Source organism: Lolium rigidum, chromosome 7 (assembly GCF_022539505.1).
Source record: "Lolium rigidum isolate FL_2022 chromosome 7, APGP_CSIRO_Lrig_0.1, whole genome shotgun sequence".
Classification (NCBI taxonomy): domain Eukaryota; kingdom Viridiplantae; phylum Streptophyta; class Magnoliopsida; order Poales; family Poaceae; genus Lolium; species Lolium rigidum.
Window position 1 is genome coordinate 110,971,627 of NC_061514.1, and position 25,481 is coordinate 110,997,107.

Genomic DNA, 25,481 nt, shown 5'->3' on the forward strand with positions numbered 1-25,481 from the left:
TTGGAGCGTCAGTTTGTTTTTGTTTTTGTTTTGTTTGAATAAAATGGATCCTAGCATTCACTTTGTGGGAGAGAGACACGCTCCGCTGTAGCATATGGACAAGTATGTCCTTAGGCTCTACTCATAGTATTCATGGCGAAGTTTCATCTTCGTTAAATTGTTATATGGTTGGAATTGGAAAATACTACATGTAGTAATTCTAAAATGTCTTGGATAATTTGATACTTGGCAATTGTTGTGCTCATGTTTAAGCTCTTGCATCATATACTTTGCACCCATTAATGAAGAAATACTTAGAGCTTGCTAATTTGGTTTGCATATTTGGTTTCTCTAGAGTCTAGATAACATCTAGTATTGAGTTTTGAACAACAAGGAAGACGGTGTAGAGTCTTATAATGTTTACCATATGTCTTTTATGTGAGTTTTGCTGTACCGTTCATCCTTGTGTTTGTTTCAAATAACCTTGCTAGCCTAAACCTTGTATCGAGAGGGAATACTTCTCATGCATCCAAATACTTGAGCCAACCACTATGCCATTTATGTCCACCATACCTACCTACTACATGGTATTTCTCCGCCATTCCAAAGTAAATTGCTTGAGTGCTACCTTTAAAATTCCATCATTCACCTTTGCAATATATAGCTCATGGGACAAATAGCTTAAAAACTATTGTGGTATTGAATATGTACTTATGCATTTTATCTCTTATTAAGTTGCTTGTTGTGCGATAACCATGCTTCTGGGGACGCCATCAACTATTCTTTGTTGAATATCATGTGAGTTGCTATGCATGTTCGTCTTGTCTGAAGTAAGAGAGATCTACCACCTTTATGATTGGAGCATGCATATTGTTAGAGAAGAACTTTGGGCCGCTAACTAAAGCCATGATTCATGGTGGAAGTTTCAGTTTTGGACATATATCCTCAATCTCATATGAGAATAATAATTGTTGTCACATGCTTATGCATTAAAGAGGAGTCCATTATCTGTTTTCCATATTGTCCCGGTATGGATGTCTAAGTTGAGAATAATCAAAAGCGAGAAATCCAAAATGCGAGCTTTCTCCTTAGACCTTTGTACAGGCGGCATGGAGGTACCCCATTGTGACACTTGGTTAAAACATGTGCATTGCAAAGATCCGGTAGTCCAAGTTAATTAGGACAAGGTGCGGGCACTATTAGTATACTATGCATGAGGCTTGCAACTTGTAAGATATAATGTACATAACTCATATGCTTTACTACTACCGTTGACAAAATTGTTTCATGTTTTCAAAATAAAAGCTCTAGCACAAATATAGCAATCGATGCTTTCCTCTTTGAAGGACCTTTCTCTTTACTTTTATGTTGAGTCGAGTTCACCTATTTCTCTCCACCTCAAGAAGCAAACACTTGTGTGAACTATGCATTGATTCCTACATACTTGCATATTGTACTTGTTATATTACTCTATGTTGACAATTATCCATGAGATATACATGTTACAAGTTGAAAGCAACCGCTGAAACTTAATCTTCCTTTATGTTGCTTCAATACCTTTACTTTGATTTATTGCTTTATGAGTTAACTCTTATGCAAGACTTATTAATACTTGTCTTGAAGTACTATTCATGAAAAGTCTTTGCTTTATGATTCACTTGTTTACTCATGTCATTACCATTGTTTTGATCGCTGCATCCACTACATATGTTTACAAATAGTATGATCAAGGTTATGATGGCATATCACTTCAGAAATTATCTTTGTTATCGTTTTACCTGCTCGGGACGAGCGAGAACTAAGCTTGGGGATGCTTGATACGTCTCTGACGTATCGATAATTTCTTATGTTCTATGCCATATTATTGATGATACCTACATGTTTTATGCACACTTTATGTCATATCCGTGCATTTTCTGGAACTAACCTATTAACAAGATGCCGAAGTGTCAGTTCCTATTTTCTGCTATTTTTGGTTTCAGAAATCCTAGTACGAAATATTCTCGGAATTGGACGAAACGAAGACCCAGGTGCCTATTTCGCCACGAACCTTCCAGAAGACCGAAGAGCATACGAAGTGGGGCCACGAGGTGGCCAAACCACATGGCGGCGCGGCAAAGGGGGGGCCCGCGCCACCCTGTGGTGTGGGCCCCTCGTCAGGCCCCCGACTTTGCCCTTCCGCCTACTTAAAGCCTTCGTCGCGAAACCCCGAGGCGAAAAACCACGATACGGAAAACCTTATCGAGACGCCGCCGCCGCCGATCCCATCTCGGGGGATTTCGGAGATCTCCTCCGGCACCCTGCCGGAGAGGCGATTCATCTCCCGGAGGACTCTACACCGCCATGGTCGCCTCCGGAGTGATGAGTGAGTAGTTCACCCACGGACTATGGGTCCATAGCGGTAGCTAGATGGTTGTCTTCTCCTCATTGTGCTTCATTGTTGGATCTTGTGAGCTGCCTAACATGATCAAGATCATCTATCCGTAATTCTATATGTTGTGTTTGTCGGGATCCGATGGATAGAGAATACCATGTCATGTTAATTATCAAGTTATTACATATGTGTTGTTTATGATCTTGCATGCTCTCCGTTACTAGTAGAGGCTCTGGCCAAGTTTTTGCTTTTAACTCCAAGAGGGAGTATTTATGCTCGATAGTGGGTTCATGCCCGCATTGACACACGGGACGGTGACGTAAAGTTCTAAGGTTGTGTTGTGCTTGTTGCCACTAGGGATAAAACATTGGCGCTATGTCCGAGGATGTAGTTGTTGATTACATTACGCACCATACTTAATGCAATTGTCTGTTGCTTTGCAACTTAATACTAGAAGGGATTCGGACGATAACTCTGAAGGTGGACTTTTTAGGCATAGATGCGAGTTGGATGGCGGTCTATGTACTTTGTCGTAATGCCCAATTAAATCTCACTATACTTATCATGTCATGTATGTGCATTGTTATGCCCTCTCTATTTGTCAATTGCCCGACTGTAATTTGTTCACCCAACATGATTTTATCTTATGGGAGAGACACCTCTAGTGAACTCGTGGATCCCGGTCCATTCTTTAATACTCGAAATACAAATCTGCTCGCAATACTTGTTTTTACTATTTTCTCTGCAAACAATCATCTTCCATACAATACGGTTAATCCTTTGTTACAGACAAGCCGGTGAGATTGACAACCTCATTGTTTCGTTGGGGCAAAGTACTTTGGTTGTGTTGTGCAGGTTCCACGTTGGCGCCGGAATCCCTGGTGTTGCGCCGCACTACATCCCGCCGCCATCAACCTTCAACGTGCTTCTTGGCTCCTCCTGGTTCGATAAACCTTAGTTTCTTTCTGAGGGAAAACTTGCTGCTGTGCGCATCATACCTTCCTCTTGGGGTTGCCCAACGAACGTGTGAAATACACGCCATCAGCGGCGAGCGTGCTTTCGGGCGCGCCCTACCAGATCGGGCGCGCCAGGGAGTCCTTGTTCGGTGGCAGCGGGCCGTTCCCGTCGTAGTGGGACAACTCGAAGAGGCGGCGCTGGCGGAAGAAGGAGTCCCACGCGCCGAGGTTGTCTAGGTTCCACTGCGGCTCCGCCCGCTGCTCCAGCGTGAGGACGCAGTAGTAGTGTGTGATCATCGGCGCCTCGCACGCATTGCCGCATGGCTCCGACGGGATGGGGATCTCGCCCACACTCAGCCTCTAATCACTGAGAACACGCATGTCGAGCGGGGCCATGTGCCCCGCCTCGTACATCGCCCGGGCTTCCTCCTTGTAGAGGGTACGACGGCCGAAGCCGTTGGCAGCGGCACCGTCTCCCTCAAATCGCGCGGCCATGGATGGTTGTGGTGCTGCTTGGGTTTCTTGTGCGGTGGTGGGAGAGAAGTGACGAGATCTAGGGTTTTATGTGCGACGGAGTGGGTACAAATAGGCGGGGGAGGGGGCTATGTCGGGACGGGTGGCACGACATTTACACCGCCCATCGCCATTGAAGCGTCGGTAGCCTATTCGCTTCCCGCCGCTGCTGGGAAAGTTGCGGGCACGGGAGGCGAGGCTTTGACGCTGCGATGTGCCTCTGTCAGGCGGGTCCCACCGAAGACACCCATTCTGCCGGTGCCCCCGCTTTCCCTCCTTTGGGTTAGGAGTGGGCTGGGACGCCGGCAGCTAAAACGCCTTCTGCCCGCCCAAAAAGAACTTCAGGGCGCTCGGCTAAAATCAAGAAAGGTCGCCGGCACCCCCATAGCCATTCGGATGGATTGGTGGAGAAGTTGGGCGGCAGTGTGCCATGGTTGGACGAGGCCAAGGGGAGGAGAACGACACTAGACATAGAGGAATATGGGCCGTCATCGTTGCCCTGGAGACGGAGCACGTGAGAGAGAAGGGGGAAATTTCGGATAAAGGAGGAGCAATGCGGTATTAGAAATTTGTTGGGCTTGGCCCATTTGGGCAGGAGTAATGCGCGACAAAGGACGGTGGATCACGAAAGAGTTGACGTAGTGTGCAAGTGTAGACGATTGTTATACCATGTCACTAAAATATCTTGAAGTGTGTGATATTAGTACCTATGTTATTATCATTACGAGCAGTTTTAGATATGGCACAAAATATAAAAATAGATTAAAGTATTTTTTTTTTGATAAACTGTCGGAAAAAGAAGTTGGATTTGTCGAAATTGCCCAATATCATCGCAGCAAGCAAGCACCGCTAGCTTCAAGTTCAAGGTGAAGGTAGCCGCCACCGGGGTGGCTGGAAAGCGAGGGGCACCCACGTCTCCCTGACGTGGCAGCCCCAAACCACCACACACGTGCATCCCCATCCGCTGCTCCTGGGTGGACCCCGTCCATGCACCACCATTCGTCCCGGACGCCGCAGCACCCACCATCCCATACGCCCGTTCCACGGAGCCAAGCCACCCCACACCACGACAACAACGCACCGCGAGGTAGCTGACAGGTGGTCCGCCTTAATGGCACTGCGAGTGGTCACACGATCTACGTGTCTCCTGCCTGCAGCGGCGGACACCTCTCGCCGACCAACACATTTTTCCCATCGGTCTCGCGGTGGCGGTGCTACTACTTGGCAAGTAAGTAAGAAAAGTACGTAATAAAGCTGTTAGCATTAACTAATTAAAAATGCCGATTAATTAAGCTCGAGAAATTAACTTAGCGGGCGGCCCATGATAAAGCATAGGTGTCAGACCGGGGTAGTAGTAGTAGTACCCCGATAAATAAAAATACGCGTACGCCGTCCCCCTTGCGCTAGCGTCCCCGTCTCGCTCCAACTCACCGCGCCGCGCCCGTGATCCTGATCCGCCCCGCCGCCCTCGATCTCCACAGGTAACCCACCCCGATCGGCCGCGGCCGCAGCTCAGATTCGGCCCCCCTGCGCTCGATCGATCTGGGCGCTGATTCGATTGCGCGCGCGCGCGCGCGTGTGTGTCTGTGTGCTGTAGGGAGGGAGCGCGCGCGGAGGAGGCGGAGGGAGATGGCGGCGGAGGACGGGGCGAGGTCGCCCACCAGGATGCTGGCCGAGGGCCATCTGCGGGTCGCTACGGGCGGGGGCGCGCCGGCTGACGGCGGGATCGCCGTCCGCCACCTCCCACACCACCACCACACCGCTAAGAAAGGTGACTGTCCATCTCTATTGGCTATCCATGCTATGTACCCATCTATGCTTCCTATATAGAGCTGAATTATGTTAAGTTCTGAGAATCGGTCTGGGAATAAGGAGAGAGGCGACTATAGTCTATAGTCCTAGGCAGTGGGAGTGTTCAGCTTTGCTGGGAGCTGTGGCATCTAACTCTGGAGGGTGATTCGAGCGAAGGTGCGTACGAGATGCGGTAGATTTAGCTCTTCTTAGGCACGCATACCTCCAACTAGGAGATGTCCTGCCTGTTGCTATGCGTGCCTGATGGAGCAGCATGGCTTTCGGAACCACATGGTTATGGTTCGATCAGTGCGGGCGGGCGGAGTATCATCAGTGGGTCATAAGAGATAAGAGGACCGGGATCGAGCTTGCTCTGTTTAATACGGTACTGGCTCTACGTTGTAGTTTCAAAGTGGCGGGAGAAATAAACGCCGTTTGATTCTCCTTTGGTTGGATGTCTTGGGGTCCTCAACTCCTGATTTAGTACGGAGATCGACGGTTTTTGGTAATTCCAGGTTGTTTTTTTTCCTTGTTCGGAAGGATTTAAAAGTACACACCTAGGGTTTTGACTAAAGATTTGTCGTTAGGGGTCGCCCGCGGAGTTGAAGCGTCCGAAACATAGACAGCAACAATACACGGCGCTGAAAGGAGTTAAAAGATTTGTCGTTAAACATACAAACCTAGGGTTTTGACTAAAGATTTGTCGTTAGGGGGTCGCCAACAGAGTTGAAGCGTCCAAAACATAGACAGCGACAATACAAGTCGCAAAAGGAGTTAAAAGATTTGTCGTTAAAAATACAAAAATTAGGGTTTTGACTAAAGATTTGTCGTTAGGGGGTCGCCAACAGAGTTGAAGCGTCCAAAACATAGACAGCGACAATACACGGCGCCGCTTGTTCTTATTGGACTTCAGTGCTTGCTGCCTAGTTTGGTCATCCAATTGGTAGTGGATTTGTCGATTTCGATATGCTTCTCTGAGTATTGTCATTGCGTTCCATGGTTGGTTGGTAGTATGGCTACATGTTTGGATGGTTATGAGCTTGCACTTGCAAATCCTAAAAGAAGTTTGTGACGGTTTCTGTTAGTTTTCGGTGCGTCGGCGTGCAACATTCTTGTGGATTCGACAAAAAAAGGATTTGTCGGTTTATGTTGGACTTCTTTAGTTGCTGCCTAGTTTGTTTATGCAATTGGTAGCGGATTTGTCGATTTCGATATGTTGCTCTGAGTATTGTCTTTGTGTTTCATGTTGTTCTAGGTGGTTCTTTCTTGTCCTTCAAACCTAGGATTTCAATTCAGGATACGTCATTAGGGGTCACCGACAAAGCTGAAACGTCCAAAACGTAGACATCAACTATACTGGCGCCACTTGTTTATATTGGACTACAGTGTTTGCTGCCCAGTTTGGTCATACAATTGGTAGCGCATTTTTCGGTTTCAATATGTTCCTCCCAGTATTGTCATTGCGTTCCATGGCTGTTCGGTAGTATGATTACGTGTTTGGAGGGTTATGAGCTTGCGATTACAAATCCTGTAAGAAGTCCACGGACAGTTTCTGGTGGTTTTTGGTTGCCTGTTCTTGACCAAAAGGCTCTAATTCTTGTGTGTGCAAATTCCTCATGACTTCAACAGAAAAATATTTGTCAGTTTCGACACAATCCAGTGCCATTAATGCCCTTTGTTTCCATTATTGATTCATAATTCTGGCTATGTGCTTTTAAGCTTGTGCTTATTGCTGATCAAAGCATAATCTCCAATTAAGGGATCTGATTGCTATTTTCCATAAATGTCAACTGCCGTATATTGGGAAGCTCAAGCTAGACCATCCCTACTTTGTAGAGTTATGGATGTTGTGCATAATCTGAACCCTTAGATCCCAGAAGGTACCTATTAGAGTGTGTGCAAATGCAGTATGTTTGGCCTGTTCCTCCAAATTATTTTTATGTGCAATAAATTCATTTGTGGCAAGGCATGACCGTCCTTCCATTAGCACGTGTATCATTTGCCATTTCTGTGCATTACGATCCCATGCGACTAAAACTGTTGTTGTTATATTAACTGTGACATGCTGGCCTTGTTGAAATTAGATTAAATTGTCAAAAGGAGAAGGCAATATGTAGTTTTCTTCTAGTGTTATTCATGTGTGGATTTACATTGGTTTATCTTTGTTATTGCTAATAGTTCCTATGTGCATTGATGTAACTCTATGAATGCTGATTTCAGAAGGTGTTGGTGCGAAAAGTGAAGAAAACAACCATGGAGATGCAGATTTTTCACCATCCCAAGAGTTGAACAAATTAGTTAATGGGAACAACAAGGTTTGACCTGTCTATTGTCTACGATATTACCAATATTTTTTCTCCGTTGGTACGACATTATTCTAATCTAGCCTCCACTGCAATATGCAGGTTCCTGCTACATTAGATGACTATAGAAAGCTTGTAGTTCCAGTAATTGAGGAGTATTTTAGTACAGGAGACGTGGAACTGGCAGCTTCCGAGCTAAGGAATCTTGGATCAGATCAGTTTCACTATTACTTTGTGAAGAAACTCATATCCATGGCGATGGACCGCCATGATAAAGAAAAAGAAATGGCGTCGGTTCTGCTGTCTGCCTTGTATGCTGATCTATTGGGCACCTTCAAGATGAGTGAAGGTTTTATGATGCTACTTGAGTCAACAGAAGATCTATCTGTGGATATACCAGATGCTGTTGATGTTTTGGCTGTTTTCGTTGCACGCGCCGTTGTTGATGAAATATTGCCTCCTGTTTTTCTCACTCGAGGCAGGGCATTGCTTCCAGAATCTTCAAAAGGTGTTCAAGTTCTGCAAATTGCTGAGAAGAGTTACTTGTCAGCTCCTCACCATGCAGAATTAGTTGAAAGCAAGTGGGGCGGGAGCACTTACTTTACTGTAGAAGAGGCGAAAAAGAGGATCCAAAGTATTCTGAGGGAGTATATTGAGAGTGGAGACACTGATGAAGCCTTTAGGTGCATAAGGGAGCTGGGCCTTCCATTCTTCCATCATGAGGTTGTTAAACGTGCTCTCATCCTTGGCATAGAGAATCCATCATCACAACCATTAGTCCTGAAGTTGCTAAAGGAATCAACAGCGGGTTGTTTCATCAGTTCTAATCAGGTGTCAAAGGGTTTCTCTCGGGTAGCTGAGAGTGTTGATGACCTGAGCCTTGATGTTCCTTCGGCCAAAACACTTTTTGACAAGCTGCTTTCAGCAGCTATATCCGAAGGGTGGCTTGATGCTTCATTCAGTAAATCTGCTGCCTCTGATGAAGATCATGTGAATGCAAGTGGTGAAAAGGTGAAGCGTTTTAAAGAAGAATCTGGTCACATAATTCAGGAGTATTTTCTGTCAGATGATGTCCCGGAACTCTTAAGAAGCCTTCAAGAGCTCTCTGCCCCTGAATACAACGCCATTTTCCTCAAGAAGCTTATTACTGTTGCTATGGATAGAAAGAACAGGGAGAAGGAGATGGCTTCTGTGCTCCTTTCTTCACTCAGTTTGGAACTGTTTTCCACAGATGACATTATGAAGGGGTTCATAATGCTCCTGCAGTCAGCGGAGGACACTGCTCTTGACATTGTGGATGCTCCCAGTGAACTCGCCCTCTTCCTGGCTAGGGCAGTGATCGACGAGGTCTTGGTGCCACTGAATTTGGATGATATCAACAGCAAGCTACGCCCGAATAGCAGCGGTAGTCAGACCGTCCAGATGGCCAGCTCTTTGCTTGCTGCGCGCCACTCCGGCGAGAGGATACTGCGCTGCTGGGGCGGGGGTACAGGCTGGGCAGTGGAAGACGCAAAGGACAAGATCTCAAAGCTCCTCGAGGAATACAACACCGGCGGTGACCTGGGTGAAGCCTGCCAGTGCATCCGCGACCTTGGGATGCCCTTCTTCAACCATGAGGTGGTGAAGAAGGCGCTGGTGATGGCGATGGACAAGCAGAATGAGGCCAGCATCCTGGCCCTGCTCCAGGAGTGCTTCGGCGAGGGCCTGATAACCATCAACCAGATGACCAAAGGCTTCGCCCGCGTCAAGGAAGGCCTCGACGACCTGGTCCTCGACATCCCGAACGCGCAGGAGAAGTTTGGAGCCTACGTGGAGCTTGCGACGGAACGTGGCTGGCTGCTGCCATCCTTCGCCTCCGCGCCTTGAGCTTCTTTTCCTGGGCGGCTGGCTAAACTTGAACATGTTTCTCTTGTATATCTTACAAACACCCGTACTGTCTTTACCACCATACCAAAATTTTCCTGTTCCAGCCTTTGTTAAGCTGATATGTTATCGTATACCGGAGTTTGATAGGATGGCCGTGTTGGTATCTGTTTAGACATTGTATTATCGGTTTGGAGGTGAGACTTGGAGAGCTGAGAAATAACACCGTTAGTGCACTGTTGTGCGGTATCATTAGCAGTAATGTCTTCGAGATAAATGCAGTTTCTGTATACCCCTGTGTTGCATATGTTTTCTCTCCACCTTCGCGTAGGATACCATCAAAGATGGTGACAGGCGCTATCTGCCTTTGATTACGTGGAAGATGACAGACTGCGTCAGTACGCATGACATGACATAAATGGCTGGTAGCAACTCCTTAACTCGGATCAAAGCTTACATAAAATAGCAACATCAGGCATGTATAGCAGATGAACACGAATGTATCTCCATGGCCATGGTGACGCGATAGAATCGCTTCCGAGCATTGGTGTTTCGCTTTGCGTCTAACCATTTCCGAAGCAATGCGGTACCGTGCGAGCAAGGTTTTATCTACTGCTCTCCATCGCAAGACAAAAGAGGTTGGTTCGTTAGGATCGAGGCCAACTACCCCATAGAATCCGTGGCGACGAGGAGGCCCGCAATGCTGATGTGGCGTCCAGTTGCCTCCATATATATAGGGCTGAGGGTGGTTTCTCTCTCTCACACCCCCCAAATAGGGATGGCACCCGCAGGGTATGGGTGCGGGTAGAGCCATCCCATACCCGTACCCGTCACCTTCAATCTTACCCATCACCCATACCCATACCCGTCAACGGGTACAAGTTTTTCCCATACCCGTCACCCGGCAGGGTAATGAGTACCCGCGGGTAAAAATACCCGCGCTTATAACACATCAAATCGATCAAAAAATATGACATGAGCTGAAGCAATCCTAAATAGGGGACTAATCCTCACCAACCTACCGAGTAATTGTGAGACCAGAAAGCGTGAGGTTCAACGTAGCTATGTGAAGGCATAATTAGGGGGAAATTAAGTAGTTTAGAATATTACAGCGGTCTACTTGTCAAATTTAGATGGGTAGATGGGTACATGGGTATGGGTTCTACAATCCCATACCCGTACCCGTCCTACCCGATGGGTATGATATTTTTCCATTTACAAACCCATGGGTAATATTTTGTCCCATACCCGTGCTTCTATTGGGTTTTTACCCGACGGGTACGCGGGTCATGGGTACCCATTGCCATCCCTACCCCCAAACTCACCCCGCGACATTGCCAGGATCAGATAGATAGACTGCGGCAGTTCGATCACCGCCCCGCCGACCGCGATTCCATGTGATCCAGCATCACTGGCACCCTAATCTACTCAGGTTCTTCTTCTTCCTCCCCGTCTCTGCTGGTGGTGTTCCGGTGTAGAATTCGTGGGATCGATGGGGATGGTCTCGTAGGCTGATCGATAGTTAGCATAGATGATAGGGGGCGGTTGGATATCTGATCTGTTCCGGTTTCTTCTCTGAGGAAGAAGGGAGGATCTTTCGCTCTTCTTCTCCACGAAATCCTCTACTAGTTTCTTCTCCTTCTGGTGGCTGCGCAGTGTGTAGTAGAACTAGGGAGGCTGGGAGTAGTAAGGGTTTTAGCCTTTTAGGTGATGGAAATCGAATCGGAACTTGCGATGCTGGGCTGATGCCTTGACTTCATGATCCTGGACCTTGATCGGATAGCAGTGGTTTCTTTCTCTCTTGGCGACCGGACCGTCTCTTTCCTGTACTTTTTTTATTTCTTTGGCTGAGTGTCTAGTCTACTGTGTTGATGTTGACTGACCGGCGATGATCATGTACGGGGAATTCTGTCTAATCAGTTCATCTTGTTAAAATTTCTGGGGATCCTTAGGACTGTGTATAGGAGTTGTAATATTTGCTTGCAGGAGTTGTAATATTTGCTTGCAGTTTCTTTCTTGTACATTGGATAATGGTGCTAGTATGACATGCTTCGACTATACACCTAATGTACTTGGGAACTAATGTCATCTTCAGATTATAGTAGTTAGGACTATTTAATGATTAAGGGTGTGGGTTTGCTGTAAAACAAATTGTCATCTTCAGATTGCTGAACTTGGGAACAAATCTTACTCTACGATGGTGTATGCTCATTATGTATTTATATATTCAACAGGGAAGTGCCATATGAGTTGCATAACCACATAACTGGTTGCTGTTTTGTTTCCTTGAATAGTAGTACAATGCATGATTTGACTAATTAGCTGCTGTTTTGCATTAATAAATAAATAAATACAATGCATGATTTGACAAGTTACTTTCCCTACATAAAAAATGCAGCTGCCTTCTTAAGCTCCTGAGTTCATAGGTTTATAATTTACTGAATGATCATTTTTCTCAATAGCTGCTAGAGCATGGAGTGTCCAATGGATGCCACAGCAAGCGAACCCTCACTGGTTATACAGTTCCACAACATAGTGCATGATGCCACCTCACAGTCTCCCCAGCGGGATCCGGAAGACGAGCACACAAAACGCCATTTCTCCGGAGAAGAAGCCATAGGGCAGTTTCCCCTGGCTGCTAACCCATCCATTCTCCTGCATTTGCTCTCATCCTGTGAGCTGGATCCTAAAGATCTTGCCGCTTTGGAGGCAAGTTGTACAGTTACCATAGTTATGCTTTCAGTTGGTGCATGAATTTTGAAATGCTGGTTATGAATTATGATGATGACCAAATGATGTGGAGATCCGTCTGTTGTTTCAGGCTACGTGTACATTCTTCAGGAATCCAGCAAAGTTCCCACCTGACTTGGAACTATCACTTCCGGAACTTGCCGCATTTGATATGTGCCAGCATAGGGCCATGTTTAAGCTAATGGGGGCAGAAGAGAAGGAGTGGCTGAAGCAACGGTGTGGGGGCTCTTGGAAGCTTGTTCTTGGATACATTTTAGTCGGTGAGAAGAATTACCGCCGTGGGAAATCTCAAGTTATTGCTGGACCAGGCTACAGCATTGTTGTGACAGCAAAGGGAGACGTGTACTCATTTGGCGCGAATTCCTGGGGCCAGCTTGGCCTTGGGGATACGGAACACAAGTTCAAGCCATGCCTTATCAGGTAGTATGTTGATATGAACGAATTTACAACAGTGTGCCAATGTCACAAACTGTTTTCTCATTGTAGGTCTCTCCAAGGCATCAGAATCACCCAAGTCGCAGTTGGATCGAGGCGAACCATGCTTGTGAGCGACACGGGAAGCGTGTACAAATTTGGACACAGTGCCTTTGGGCCGTTTGATTACTATGGAACAGCTCCTACTAACGAAATTAGCTGTCCCAATCCGCAGTTAGTGGAATCACTGAAGGGCATCTTTGTAGTGCAAGCATCTATAGGAGGATTCTTCTCCGCGGTTCTGTCTAGAGAGGGTCGGGTTTATACTTTCTCTTGGGGCCATGCTCAAAGGGTTGGTCATGGTACAGAAATCGCTGATCTCGAGCCTCGTCTTCTCTCCGGACCCCTTGAGGATGTTCTAGTCGTGCAGATTGCTGCTGGAAACTGTTACCTCCTTATGTTAGCATATCATCCCAATGGAATGTAAGCATTTCTCCCTTATGTGCATTATTCATGACTGCCTTCTTTGCTTTGCTATCCAATAGCATTTCCATTTCCATTCACATAACTGAAAACAACCTTTAACTGAAAGAATCCAGGATCATTGAATTCACGCTTAATTGCATAAATTGTTCTCTCCCTTGATTTTATTTGTGAATATGCAGGTCAGTGTACTCTGTGGGTTGTGGTTTAGGAGGCAAGCTTGGGCATGGGAACACGCGCAACGAGGGCACCCCTCTGCAGATCGAACATTTTCAGACATTCAACATAAGGCCAATGTCAATTTCAGCTGGTGCTTTTCACGTCGCGGTCCTGAGCAGTGACGGGCGCATTTTCACCTGGGGTTGGGGTGTCCATGGCTGTCTGGGACGTGGAGCCGAAGAATACATGACCCTCCCAACGGCGGTGGAAACCTTGAAGGCCGTCCACGTTTCAGCTGGCTACTACACCACATTTGTCATCACCGATAATGGTGAAGTCTACACCTTTGGGCAGAAGGGAGTAGGCCTCCAGGTTTGATCTTAAAATGCTTAGAATCTTGACCAAACTGGATAAACTTGTACTCCCTGCGTTTCATATTAGTCTGCGGCAACTAATATGGAACGGAGGGAGTAGTCAACTGCTAATTTTCTCAAATTAATGAATTTGGCCGCTCTGGGTTTCAGGATGGTGAAGACAATGAGAGTGGAGATATCCTGGCTCCCAAACTAGTCACCTCACTCGCCGGGCTAGAGGAAAGTTTTGTGCAGATTAGCTCAACAAATGCCGGGGATTGGATCGACGACAAACTAGTCTATGCTCATACAGTTGCTCTCACCAACTCCGGTAAGATGTACGCCTTTGGAGGAGGTAGCCAGGGTCAGCTTGGTGTCAAGCTTGCCGAGGGCAAAGAAGCCATGCCCCCGTTCCAAGTTGCCGTTAATCTCATCTAGTTCTCCAGCATCTGCGAATAATGTCTCTTCCCATGGTTAATTCTGACTGTGGGAAAGCACCTTCATACTGTACAGGGAGAAAAGAAACCTATCTTTAAGCTGTAAAAGAACATTTAGGTCATTCTAGAGTTTGAACTTTGGACTTCTTGGTTCCTTTGAGTAGTGGACAGATGATGCCATGACTTATGGTTTTTAAACTGAACCTAAATCGGAATGGCTGCTTGTTCAAATGCCAGTGCTTTATTCTTCATGAAATGTTCCTAAGGATAGGGTTGAAATGTGGCTTGCGTGGTAATGGCATCTGGACCGCTTGGGCCTGCCTAACCCGCGGCTCTCCTCCGCCCTCCATCCAACCCCTCTCCCTCCTCCCACCCCTCCTAGCCTCTATCGGTGGAGGCTGTTGTGACATGAAGGTTCCTGGCAGCGGAGGATATGGGCCGACGCGGAAGATGGCCATGGTCTATGACGGTCTTATGTAGATGGTTGGTCCCTTTGCCCGCCAGTCACTATTGGCTGGTCGGTGCCTCCCTACTTCGACGACAACACTACTCGGCTTCTCTCCCTGTGTTGGCGTTCTCCCTGTGTTGACATAACTCTGACTAGACATCCTCCCCGAGTACTAGGGGAAACCCTAGGTTCGGCTTGCCGAACTAGGTAGGGACAACGTCTTCGCTCGTTTCCTTCTTGAAGGCGCTACTTGGGTTGCACATGTAGTACGTGGCGTGGCAATCCTCGCACCGTTCCCTTCTTGAAGGCGTTGCTTGGGTTGCAGGTGGAGTAGCAAGAGATGGTGGCGCTGGTCACCAGGGCGCACTACGCGACTGCCACACTAGGCGCTGACCTCCAAGGTGGCACATTACACCATCGATGACACCTCCCCAACTGCTACACTAGTCCCAGCCGAGCCGTGTCTTCCAACAGCCGACTCCCTAGACACATGGGTGCGAGTACGTTGGCCTAGGCAGTGCTGCAGCTGCATTTGTCCTTGGAGGCATCTGGCATTAGCTGTGGCGCGGCCCTGTTGCCTCACCATTCATGGCTAGAGGCCACACTAGGCGAAGCCCTTTATTGTTACAGAGGCACTCTCCACCTTGTTGTGTCGCTTGGTGTTTGAGGCACTTCCTAAACTAGTTGTAGTCGCTTGGCGAGGAGGGACAATAATACGCAAGGCATTTGAGAAATAGATTTTCCGGTTCTGCCACAGAAGGTTTCAAAATTTAGAAATAGCAGGATAGCAGGACTATTCACTTGGATTTATCATCGGCATGCTGTACAAACACAAACGCTTACTGGCATTATTTGATTCTTTCTTGGAAGAACTGGAAACCACCGCTTCAGGTCTCTTGTCAAATCTGCATAGCTAAAACATCTGACTAAATCTAGCGTACGAACAACGGTTTTCGTCGGTTGTTTTACAAATAAGAACCCCGCTTGGTGCAAATGCCGCAGTTATCTAGATTTAATCCTGTTCGCTAACTTCCCTAATAACTGCTGCCAAAGGGTGACCATATCTCCAGCTTCAGGCAAAAATTAGGCTTTGCAAAATTTATGTGATTTTGGTCCATCTAATTTGAGCATCCATTTCTGCAGTCCAAAAGCAAGACAATCAAATAAGTGAACTCAAAAACATAATACTAAAACATGTAATACATGGTTTATATTCTACGTTATTACATTTTGACAATGTAAGTTTTTTTTTTCAATTTTATTTATTCTTGTGGCACAATTTCCTCCAATGATATGATCCTTCACATTTCCAAGAAGTAATGTTTGTGCTGGCCGTTGCATTGCAGTGATTGTATGCAACAAAGCACCAGCTAATGGGGTCAAGAGACGATCACTAGCAACAGAACAGCAAGAGCAGTGTTCGCAAGGCTGCCTGATGAAATGATGCGTAAATATAGGGTAATGTACCTGTTAGATTGACTGTTTAGGCCCCCTCCAGCAGAGCAGATTAGAACCAAATAGCGAAGTTTTGATGGACCTGCAGGAGAAACAATGAGTATGGCACTGCCTACAAAAATTTGCAGACAGTAATGTAAAAATGAAGAATAAGTCAAAACATTGTTAAGTAATATCAATGGCATTCAGATCACTTACAAGTCCTCATCTCTTGAACCGTAAGTAGCTCGTGAATTTGATCTTGGACACTGCTCGTAGGGCTCGTATGCGCAGAAATAAGTATCAAATTCTTTCTTAGGTAGGAAACTCATTTTGTTGTGTGGCTGGATCCTGAAACAGATTGTGTGAGCTGCATCTGATGAGAAGAACCTCTTTTGAAGCTTCAATGTTCGTGAGAAGCAATTTGGCTGAAGGTCAGGCTCCTGGATGCTATCAAAACGACCCTGCTCACTAGCACCCTTGGAGCAGTTAGTCTCAGACCTACATGTCCTTGTTAGGTCATCGGTCATCGATCTGTTTGACGTCAAGGTGCTTCGGGCATCATCCTCACTGCCATGAACTTTTGGTTTAGAATCAACGCGTTGCACAATGAATGGTGATCGCTGCTGACTAGAGGAGTAGCCTTTGAGCGGTGTTTCCCTTGCTCCATGCCTCACAGCTTCGTCTTCTTCAGTCACAGATGAATCTGACAGCTCTTGCTTTCGTCCTGAGCAGCCGAGTAGGCTGAATGAATTTCTCTTCAGCCTTGGATCTTTCCTCGCTGTGCATGGTACAAGTTTGAATCTGATCTCCACATTGAACCCAAGAACATGCTGTAATACTCCTTCTATCAGGCTTTGCATTTTCTCTGCCCTTGATAGATGATCCGGGTGACTGAATCCAACTTCTGCTATAGCCACCTCTGAGAATTTTACATTTGTTGCGTCATAATCAGCATAAACCTATAAGAAGGCTAAAAATAAAATCAATAAAACATGGTAGACATGATTTACCTTCAGTAACATGGACTGATAATAGGATTCCTTCTTTTTTGAGAAAACTTTTGGCTGACCTGGATTGACATTTCCCAATGGCTCTCCTCCAGATGTTTTCAAGCTTAAGCCGTCTACAGTGTCTTTCGGAACAGTTAGACTTGTTGCTGTTACACGCATCACAGAAATTGGAGCTTGAATTTACCTTGGAAACCCAGTCATCTGCACATAATATCATAAATGTTATATCATTCTGTTGGGTACCAGTACAAATAATATATTTGATTGTATTTACCTGTATATCCTGTTGCTGAATGTGCATGGATGTCATTTGTTTCTGCCACTAGATCAGATTCATTGGTGCCAAACTGCAAAAGCGCAACAGTAACCCAGGTAGCCTTATTTCTTGATGTCCTCAATTGCTTTTCAGTTTCTGACAGTACTTTCAGTGCATGTCTGAGTTTCCTTATACCAACTTCTGTCACTGCAAGATCATCAGAAAATAGTAAGGGTAAAAGAATTGGTGGAACCAAAAAGGTATGTGGGATTGTGGATAGCAAACTTTCATAGTTCAAAATGCACCTGTTATCAGAACAGACCATACATATTAGTGATTTGACTAGACTTCAAAAATTGAGAGCACAATTTTTTTTGTTTTATCATTGATACAATGAAGTTCTAGTGCATAATATACATGTGGAAACATAGAAACTCATTATAGGAAAGCATACATACACGCATATCTTCCTAAGAAACTTTTGCTGACTTCAGTGACTGCAGATTGACATCGTCCCGAGAGGATGTCCATAATAAGGTTTGCCAACTGAGAGACCAGCTGCAGAGGGTCAATTGACGACGCCATAAGTTCCCGAGCTCGCCTGACAGTATTGGTGGTGTCCGATGACAATGCTAGATCAAGCAACTCAATCAACTCATCATCAGACACCAATCCTACCTGCAAATAACAAAGGTGGAAACATGATTATACTGTGTGACTGCCTATTATTTCCTATTGAAAATCATGGTACACTACTCACAAGTTCATGCACAAGAGAAATCGTGACCCTCTTCCCGAGCAAACTAAGCTGATCCAGCATTATCTCAGCATCTCTAAGAGAACCATTAGACTTTGCAGCAATGAAGTACAACCCATCATGGTCAAATTCTAATCCTTCATCTATGCATATTTTCTCCAACCTGTATACAATATCTGCAACCTTTATCTTTGGAAAATGGAACTTCTGGCAATGTGTTACGGAAGTGCGAGGCAAGCTATCTAAATCAGAAGTAATCATAATGTACACAGTATGCCGGTATGGGTCATCAAGACTCTTCACTATTGCAGACCAGGCATCTTCTTGCAACAGATGGCATTCATCAACTATGAAAACCTTGAAGCGTGAGGAGTATGGGACAAGAGATGCGCTCTTGAGTAGTGCCTTTACTCGACCCAAACGGTCCATTTTTGCCGCATCAAGTTCTTTTACATCTCTACTCCTCCCAGAGAAGAGAATGACACACTCTTTACAGAACCCACATGGCCTTTGCTCTTCGAGGGAGAGGCAATTTAGAGCAGCAGCAAAAATCCGTGCGGTCGATGTCTTGCCTGTACCACGGGGGCCATGAAACAAGTACATTGGAGCAACTTTTCCTTTGCAAGAGGAATATAAGAGAGACTGAGCAACTGCATTGAGGCCAATCAGTTCACTGAAGGATCGAGGGCGGAACTTTTGGCTTAAACACCTCGGTGTCTCAGTGTATGGCACACTGTCTTGGAATGCTGCTTCAGTCCCCTCCGGGGATAAGAGAGGTTGCTCTGGACCATCACTATCGGAGTAAAGATCGCGGTACTTCGATGCTCCTGACCAGCAGTAGCTTATACCACATCCACTAAAATTTGATCCAACAACATCATTCGACCTCATTCGTGTGTCTTCGGTTCCATGCCCTAACGTGCTTCTTCTCGACCCAACTGAGCGCGCTTCACTGGCAGACATACAAGGGCTGCCGACACGGCTCATTGCTGCAGAAGACCTGTTCCTGAATTTGGAATGCATTTCTACTTCTTCGTCAGTCTTCTCCGGCAAAGCAAGATCTGCCTGTTCATAAGAATTCACCTCCTCCTCTTCCTTCTCCTCCGGCACGTTTGTTACTATATTGTTTGCTAACTGTCGGAGAGAGCTATGATTAGAGTGGTTAGAATCCACCGATTTGCGGTGACCATCCACACGGACACGATGACCTTGCTTGTTTCTCGGCGGGTTCAAGCCTCTGATCTTGACAACGGAAGATTTCCTGTAAGATGCAGTTCTTGCATTGGGTGCCCGAAAGCTTCGCTCTGACCCCATAGTAGCTTCAGCTTCCAAATCTACGTCTTCTTCGATTAAGTGATGGTGTGCTGACCTGCTTAGCTCCATTGTGGCTCCGTTGCTTGAAGCAGTCTCCCAGATCATATTGTCAGAAGGAGACGCATACTTGGTCAAAGAATTTGTTGATGGATCGCGCAACGACCTCACCCGCTTCAGCTGCACCAAGGTTCTTGACAGTGGCACATCCACAGAGTGGCGCCTCGTGTCCGTCATTTTGGGTCTGCCTTATGCAGCAACAAAGAGTAGATGATTATGATTCAACACTGCCTATTTCCTTGAACATGGCTGCTCCCACTGTATCCAAATCACTGGAACCTGAAATAAATCAGAAATAACAACCATCAAAACGCTGAAATTAGTGCATAGCAAATGATGAGATGCCTTAATCATAGCTCAAGAATACACATCAGAAACACAGCTTCAAACGGGTCATCCTTTTCGTTTCAGGTAGACTCGGAGACATTTACAACGCCATATAGTTAAATCCAGGAGCATTTACATACACAAGAACAAAAACATGGCAAAACTAAATCCTGGGCTCCTTGCCCCAATTTGAAATCGATGTAAAAATTACTGAGGATGAAAGATAAGATATTATGATGGTCAAAGAAGAGCATTCACAGGAAGAAGTAAAATGGAGCCGAAGAATCAGCAGTCACTTCTCCTTTCCACTGAAACAACATAAAGTAAAGAGAAAACAGTATGAATAATCCACACATTCTCTGCTTTTCTAACAGACGCGACCCCGCAGAAAGTGTGACAAGAAACCAAAAAAAAAGTCAAATCTTGGCCGAGTTCGACACCCAGCTGTCTGTGCGAGCACCAGTCATCAATCAGCAGAGGATATCTCAATCAAAAATAGCTCCAAAATCAATCCAAAACCCCTATCCGAGAACCAAATGGAGCCATCTGGGAGTACAAAAATGGGCCAAATCTTGGTCCCATAGGACCCATTCCCCACCCAACAAACACCTGATTTATTTGGCGTCGCATAAATACAACCAAGTAGAAGTACATCGTCCGAATCATCACCTCTTAAGAAGAAACCGCGCAAGATGTATACAGGCCGAGCTCAAGACCACGACAGACATGTATTGCGTTTCCCCCATAGCCACATTGCGAGAAGAAGCACGAGATCCAGAAGGAGACGGAAGAAGAAAGGGAAGGGAGGCAACAAGCAAGGAGCTGGGAGGCTGGCCAGAGCAAGAAAAGGAAAGGGGGTGGTAATGGCTTCTCACCACGGGGTGGCATGCACGGCCGGAAATGAGATCACGGACACGGAGAGCGGCGGCGGCGGCGGTGACCGCGCCCGCACGGCAAGTTGAAGAAGAATCGATGCGGGTTGAGTGAGTGAGTGAGCTCCTCTGGTGGACTGCGCGTACAATCGCTTTGGCTCAGCTGAGAGTGAGAGAGAGTGAGAGCATGGTCACGTGGGTAAGAAAAGCTCAGGTTAAAGAAACGGTCCGTCGCAGTGGTGACTGTGATGGTGTCCGTAGCCATGGGTGTGGTGTGGGACACTGAGCTGGGTTCTGCCTCGGGCCTGCTGCAGGGGTGATGGCGTTTCTGCGTGGTTGGCTCCACGGCGGAGGGTGGTGTGTTGCAGCCTTGCAGGACGAGAGATATCACAAAGCTCGATAGGCTTTTTGTTTCCTTTCTCTTCAATGCGCGACCTCCCGCCTTTTGTGCATCCATCACCTCTGTATTGCGTGAAATTGCGAATGTCGACCCGCTGCCACTTGACATGACAAGCAAAACTTAACCGTGTGCCTCGTTCATGTCGCCCTCAGAGTTATGTTTAACTTTCGTCATCTCGCCAGCTACTACAAAACCTGGCAGCAAGATTGCAAGATGTCATTAGCTTGGAAACAAGGAGTTCACTGTCGAATCAGACAACAAGAAGGTGTACCTATGTTGCAAATTAGATGTTAGTATTACATTAGCGGATTCAAGATTTTTACGAAGCCTGGGCATATTGTAAGACCGGTCATCTTTTTTCAAAAAAATTATCAATTTTTCATTAAAATAAGCTACAGGCCAGTGATGACATATATTTATCTAGATTAGTATATATTTATACATTAAAATTTGTCGACATATATGTATATCTAGACAAATCTATAACAAATAATTCAGGACAAATGGAGTATGGTTATTAGGGATTATTCGGCGACTTCATAGTAGCAATCTTGATAGACTATAGTAGAGAAAAGCCTGGTAGAGGCATGACAACACCACCCTTGGTGGCGTCGATTTGACACCCTAGTGCTATCCCGTGAGTGGTATTTCATACCATAAGTACCAAGTAGTTTATGCGTGTGGGTTAGTAAGCCACGCCATTACTGTAATTATCTGGAATAAAAAAATTACATCGCTAATATTGAAATTGATAGTAAAATATAATTTAAAAATCTCACAAAGTTCACATATAGAGGCCCTAACATATAGTTCACCACCCATCTAAATCTCAATAGTAGTTCACATGCATAGAGCATTCATAACATTGTGATCGCCACTTGAACAACTAATATTCGTTGATGGCGTCGATGACAAACACCACATTGAGGTTCCTACGCGTTGTTGGTCTAGCAGTCAAGAGAAGAGCTTGTCCAGTTGTTTGTAGATGTACGCTCCTCATAAAGTCCCTCCATCTGTCGATGTGGAACATTAAACGGCCATTTTGCTACGTTTTATACCAATGTTGGTGATGGCACCAGATGCTCCAACATGTACTCCAACTACGTCTTTAGCCGGGATACCAAGGGAGGATACTCACAGTGGGGATAATTTCTAGTATACCAACAAAAAAAGCAATGTCAAACGAGTACCGGCACCACAAGATATTTATGCATGGACACAACAACAAAAAGAAGAAAAACATATAAGTTGAAAGAAACATACCATAGTGTTTATATTGACATTTGTGCTTGACACCCAGGTCATAAATGGCACTCCGATGCATGTATTGAGTGGTGGTAAAATTTCCAAGAGATGTTTTTCCTCATGCTCGGTAAGGTTGCATCTTAACATGGTAACTTCCATTGCATCCTCCACCACCTCCTCCTCCTCCTCGTCATCCTCCTCCTCTTGCTTATGCTCATCTAGTATATCACAAAAGTTGAGATATATAACGGTTATCTTTGGAACTTGAGCTGCCAAGTTAAAGTGTATCATCTCTCATCCAGTTAGATTCTTCTCTCTAATGACTGTCTCCATCCTTGGTCACGCATACGGATCTTTGCCGACTCTTTCTTCACTATGATGTAATATGTGTCTCCATGATCCTGAAAGGACACACTCCCTCCAACAAGATCACTGAACTAGGACCGTACATTGCATGGAACTATCTATGCACCAATCAGAAAAACAAAACAAACATTAGATAAAGCAAGAACCATATACACACCAAAGTTGAGATAGATAATTGTTATCTTTGTCACTTGAGCTTACAAGTTTAAGTGTATCATCTCTCGTCCATTGAGATTCTTCTATTTAATGAACCACGTCCTGACATCCATCCTTGGCCACGCAGAAGGGTTTTTACCGACTCTTTCTTCACTGTGATGTTGTATGTGCCTCCATGATCCTGGAAGGACACACTCCCTCCAACAAGATCATTGAAGGTGACCTTACATTGCACGAAACAATCTAAGCACCAGTTAGAAAAAAATTTAGATAAAGCAAGAATAATTCACATTTCATGTGCTCCGTAGAAAGTGTGAAACTACATGCATAATAGTTTGTTATGTACCACTTCATTTGCAAAACTACTAAAATATAAACACTAAAGGACTCGCCCGACGCGCATCTAGTGCGGTATACATAGCAAGCCGAAGCCATGTCTATTAAGATGAAAAACTAAACATTTCAATCACTAACATACACTACATTTTCTAAAATTTATTATTTAAGACTAGAACATTTGCATTATACAGAACATTTTGCAAATTAAGAATCTACTGTGCACAATTCGCATCTCATAATATACACTAATAGTTTATACAATAAAAAATTACCATTAATAATTTACGACTAACAAGTGGAGGCGGCCTCGAATCGGCGGCGACAAAATTAGTTCAATGTAGGGGGTGCGGGTGGCGTGACTCACCGAGACGGCACAAACGTTGGGTGGCGGAGGAGGCAACGACGACACAGGTGCGCGGTTGGTGGTGGCGGCACGAACATGGGGTGGCGACGGCGGCATGGACACAAAGTGGAGATGGTGGCGGCTATGGCACATACCAGTGGCGGCGTAGGCGCATGGGGAGCTAAGAGGGGAGACACGGGTGGTGGAGCCGAGGGGCGAGGTGGCGTGATGTGTGGGGAATAGATCGATGGGGCGCAGAGGATGGGGGTCGCGACACTCACGAGTTATTGTTTCTTCGTGGTCGTTCCTTAGTTGGTCAGCAGCTAGTGGTGTGGCCCAATGCACCACATCACTGTTAGAATATTTTCGGTTGCGTGTTTATAAAATGCCACGCCATTCAGGTTGGCCAACCGGGGTTGGCTCATGAGGTGCACATTGTTGTGGCGTGTCACTCGTTCTGCGATGCCAGTGGTAGATCCATACCAATGGCGCACCAAAACCACGCCAGCCACAAGTATTACATGTGATGTGTTTTTAGTTTGTCGCATCAGGGATCACATGACCTATATAAAATATTCTCAACAAGTGATAACCATAGAATTTTTACCACTAATTTTATAGAGATTATTTTTGGTTTTTTATAGGGAGGCCAATAAGGGATAGAGATTTGGTGCACATATGCACGAGTGATCTCGTTTTTTAAATGTAAAAAAAAACATATTTTTGAGTCTCAAAAAAATCTGAAAACAAATATGCATATAGTTAATAATGTATCCCACAAACGTGTAAAATATCAATTTCAAATACTTTATATTTTAAGATACATAAAAAAGATAAAAGTGCAGAAATGAATGGTCATTTTTAAATCTCCAAAAGCATGTTAGATTATTTTATTTTTGTCTAGTACAAAGTAAAAAAATAATTTTAGGTTAAGATTTTGCATGATTGTGAGATGTATCACTCACATTCTACAGAATTATTTTTTAGATTTTTTGATAACTAATAAAAACTCATTTTTTTTAAATAGCGAGAGCACTGGAGCTTGGGAGCCGGAAGTACTTTTCGGGCCAATAAGGCAACACATGTGGTAGCTAGGCATAATTTTCTTGAACATGTTGATAGGTTTTGGATTATAATCTTCTAGCCTTTTGTTTCCGAAACTCATTAAGATGTAAATGTATTTAAAAATTAATAAAGCTCTCCAAAAAGCTTTGCAAGAAAAAAAAAAGTCGAGCTAGCAGACTGTTGGCCCAAAACCCAAACGCAAATGATGCACCCTTAACTGAGCCCTTACTCCGAGTATGTCGGAATAGCAGGGTTCAAACAGCAAATTGCCACGAGTCAACGAATTTGTAACAGCTGCCATGAGAAGACAAGAGCGACGAGACAGGAGAAAAACTAGTCGTTTGCGTCTGGTGCTACGTGATTGCACGGCCACCGAGAGCTCCGGAAAAATGCGTGCCGTAAAATAGCAGGAAATTTTCTTCGAGAGAAGGAGAGGACCTACAGTAAAGAAAAATTTCGTTTGACGTGTGCGTAGATATCACTGTCTCGTCGCCTTTTGGTTCTTAGCCGTGCCCCCTAGTCCGTAGTCCCTAGGGAGGTAGTATAACAAGACGTCCCATCATATCATGAGCTACAGAAAGTTGCTGCACTTTCTTGACCGAAATAACTATTTTGCACGTTTATACTACTTTCTCTGTTTTGTCAAGGTCAGGCTTTGAGCAAGTACGTACAAAAATATTAGCATCGACATATTAAATGCATAATATAATATA

The 25,481-nt window shown here is 45.3% G+C and overlaps 3 protein-coding genes across 4 annotated transcripts; 2 read left to right on the forward strand and 1 right to left on the reverse strand.

Annotated features, from left to right (window-relative positions):
• The first annotated feature begins 5,436 nt into the window (after nucleotides 1-5,436).
• Nucleotides 5,437-10,034, forward strand: LOC124670084 (MA3 DOMAIN-CONTAINING TRANSLATION REGULATORY FACTOR 1-like). Of its 2 annotated transcripts, none has more exons than XM_047206592.1 (3): nucleotides 5,437-5,593; nucleotides 7,834-7,928; nucleotides 8,019-10,034. In XM_047206592.1, exons 1-3 carry the CDS (start codon nucleotides 5,452-5,454, stop codon nucleotides 9,780-9,782), a joined length of 2,001 nt encoding a protein of 666 aa, XP_047062548.1. In that variant the 5' UTR covers nucleotides 5,437-5,451; the 3' UTR covers nucleotides 9,783-10,034. The 2 variants fall into 2 exon arrangements, with proteins under 2 accessions (XP_047062548.1, XP_047062549.1); XM_047206593.1 differs by having other exon boundaries at nucleotides 7,837-7,928.
• Nucleotides 10,035-12,251: 2,217 nt separating this feature from the next.
• On the forward strand, nucleotides 12,252-14,377 carry LOC124671845 (ultraviolet-B receptor UVR8-like). The gene is made up of 5 exons (XM_047208165.1): nucleotides 12,252-12,488; nucleotides 12,601-12,950; nucleotides 13,017-13,427; nucleotides 13,610-13,958; nucleotides 14,111-14,377. The coding sequence occupies exons 1-5, from the start codon at nucleotides 12,252-12,254 to the stop codon at nucleotides 14,375-14,377; spliced, it is 1,614 nt and encodes a 537-aa protein (XP_047064121.1).
• Nucleotides 14,378-15,767: 1,390 nt separating this feature from the next.
• Nucleotides 15,768-19,832, reverse strand: LOC124669469 (protein STICHEL-like 2). Its single transcript, XM_047206084.1, has 7 exons — nucleotides 18,288-19,832; nucleotides 17,986-18,205; nucleotides 17,546-17,734; nucleotides 17,272-17,472; nucleotides 16,478-17,180; nucleotides 16,292-16,361; nucleotides 15,768-15,961 (listed from the first exon to the last, which is right to left on the reverse strand). The coding sequence occupies exons 1-6, from the start codon at nucleotides 19,830-19,832 to the stop codon at nucleotides 16,295-16,297; spliced, it is 2,925 nt and encodes a 974-aa protein (XP_047062040.1). The 3' UTR covers nucleotides 15,768-15,961; nucleotides 16,292-16,294.
• Between the last annotated feature and the right edge of the window lie 5,649 nt (nucleotides 19,833-25,481).

What these genes read in the sequence shown, in the direction of transcription:
- LOC124670084 (XM_047206592.1), top strand. Translation starts at nt 5,452, where the DNA reads ATGGCGGCGGAGGACGGGGCGAGGTCGCCCACCAGGATGCTGGCCGAG. An exon ending in CCACCACACCGCTAAGAAAG is followed by an intron (nt 5,594 to 7,833) that starts GTGACTGTCCAT and finishes TGCTGATTTCAG; the next exon opens with AAGGTGTTGGTGCGAAAAGT. An exon ending in TAGTTAATGGGAACAACAAG is followed by an intron (nt 7,929 to 8,018) that starts GTTTGACCTGTC and finishes TGCAATATGCAG; the next exon opens with GTTCCTGCTACATTAGATGA.
- LOC124671845 (XM_047208165.1), top strand. Translation starts at nt 12,252, where the DNA reads ATGGAGTGTCCAATGGATGCCACAGCAAGCGAACCCTCACTGGTTATA. An exon ending in TTCAAGCCATGCCTTATCAG is followed by an intron (nt 12,951 to 13,016) that starts GTAGTATGTTGA and finishes TTCTCATTGTAG; the next exon opens with GTCTCTCCAAGGCATCAGAA. An exon ending in GCATATCATCCCAATGGAAT is followed by an intron (nt 13,428 to 13,609) that starts GTAAGCATTTCT and finishes GTGAATATGCAG; the next exon opens with GTCAGTGTACTCTGTGGGTT.
- LOC124669469 (XM_047206084.1), bottom strand. Translation starts at nt 19,832, where the DNA reads ATGACGGACACGAGGCGCCACTCTGTGGATGTGCCACTGTCAAGAACC. An exon ending in TTTCTTAGGAAGATATGCGT is followed by an intron (nt 17,735 to 17,985) that starts GTATGTATGCTT and finishes ATGATCTTGCAG; the next exon opens with TGACAGAAGTTGGTATAAGG. An exon ending in GGTTCAAGAGATGAGGACTT is followed by an intron (nt 16,362 to 16,477) that starts GTAAGTGATCTG and finishes TTTCTCCTGCAG; the next exon opens with GTCCATCAAAACTTCGCTAT.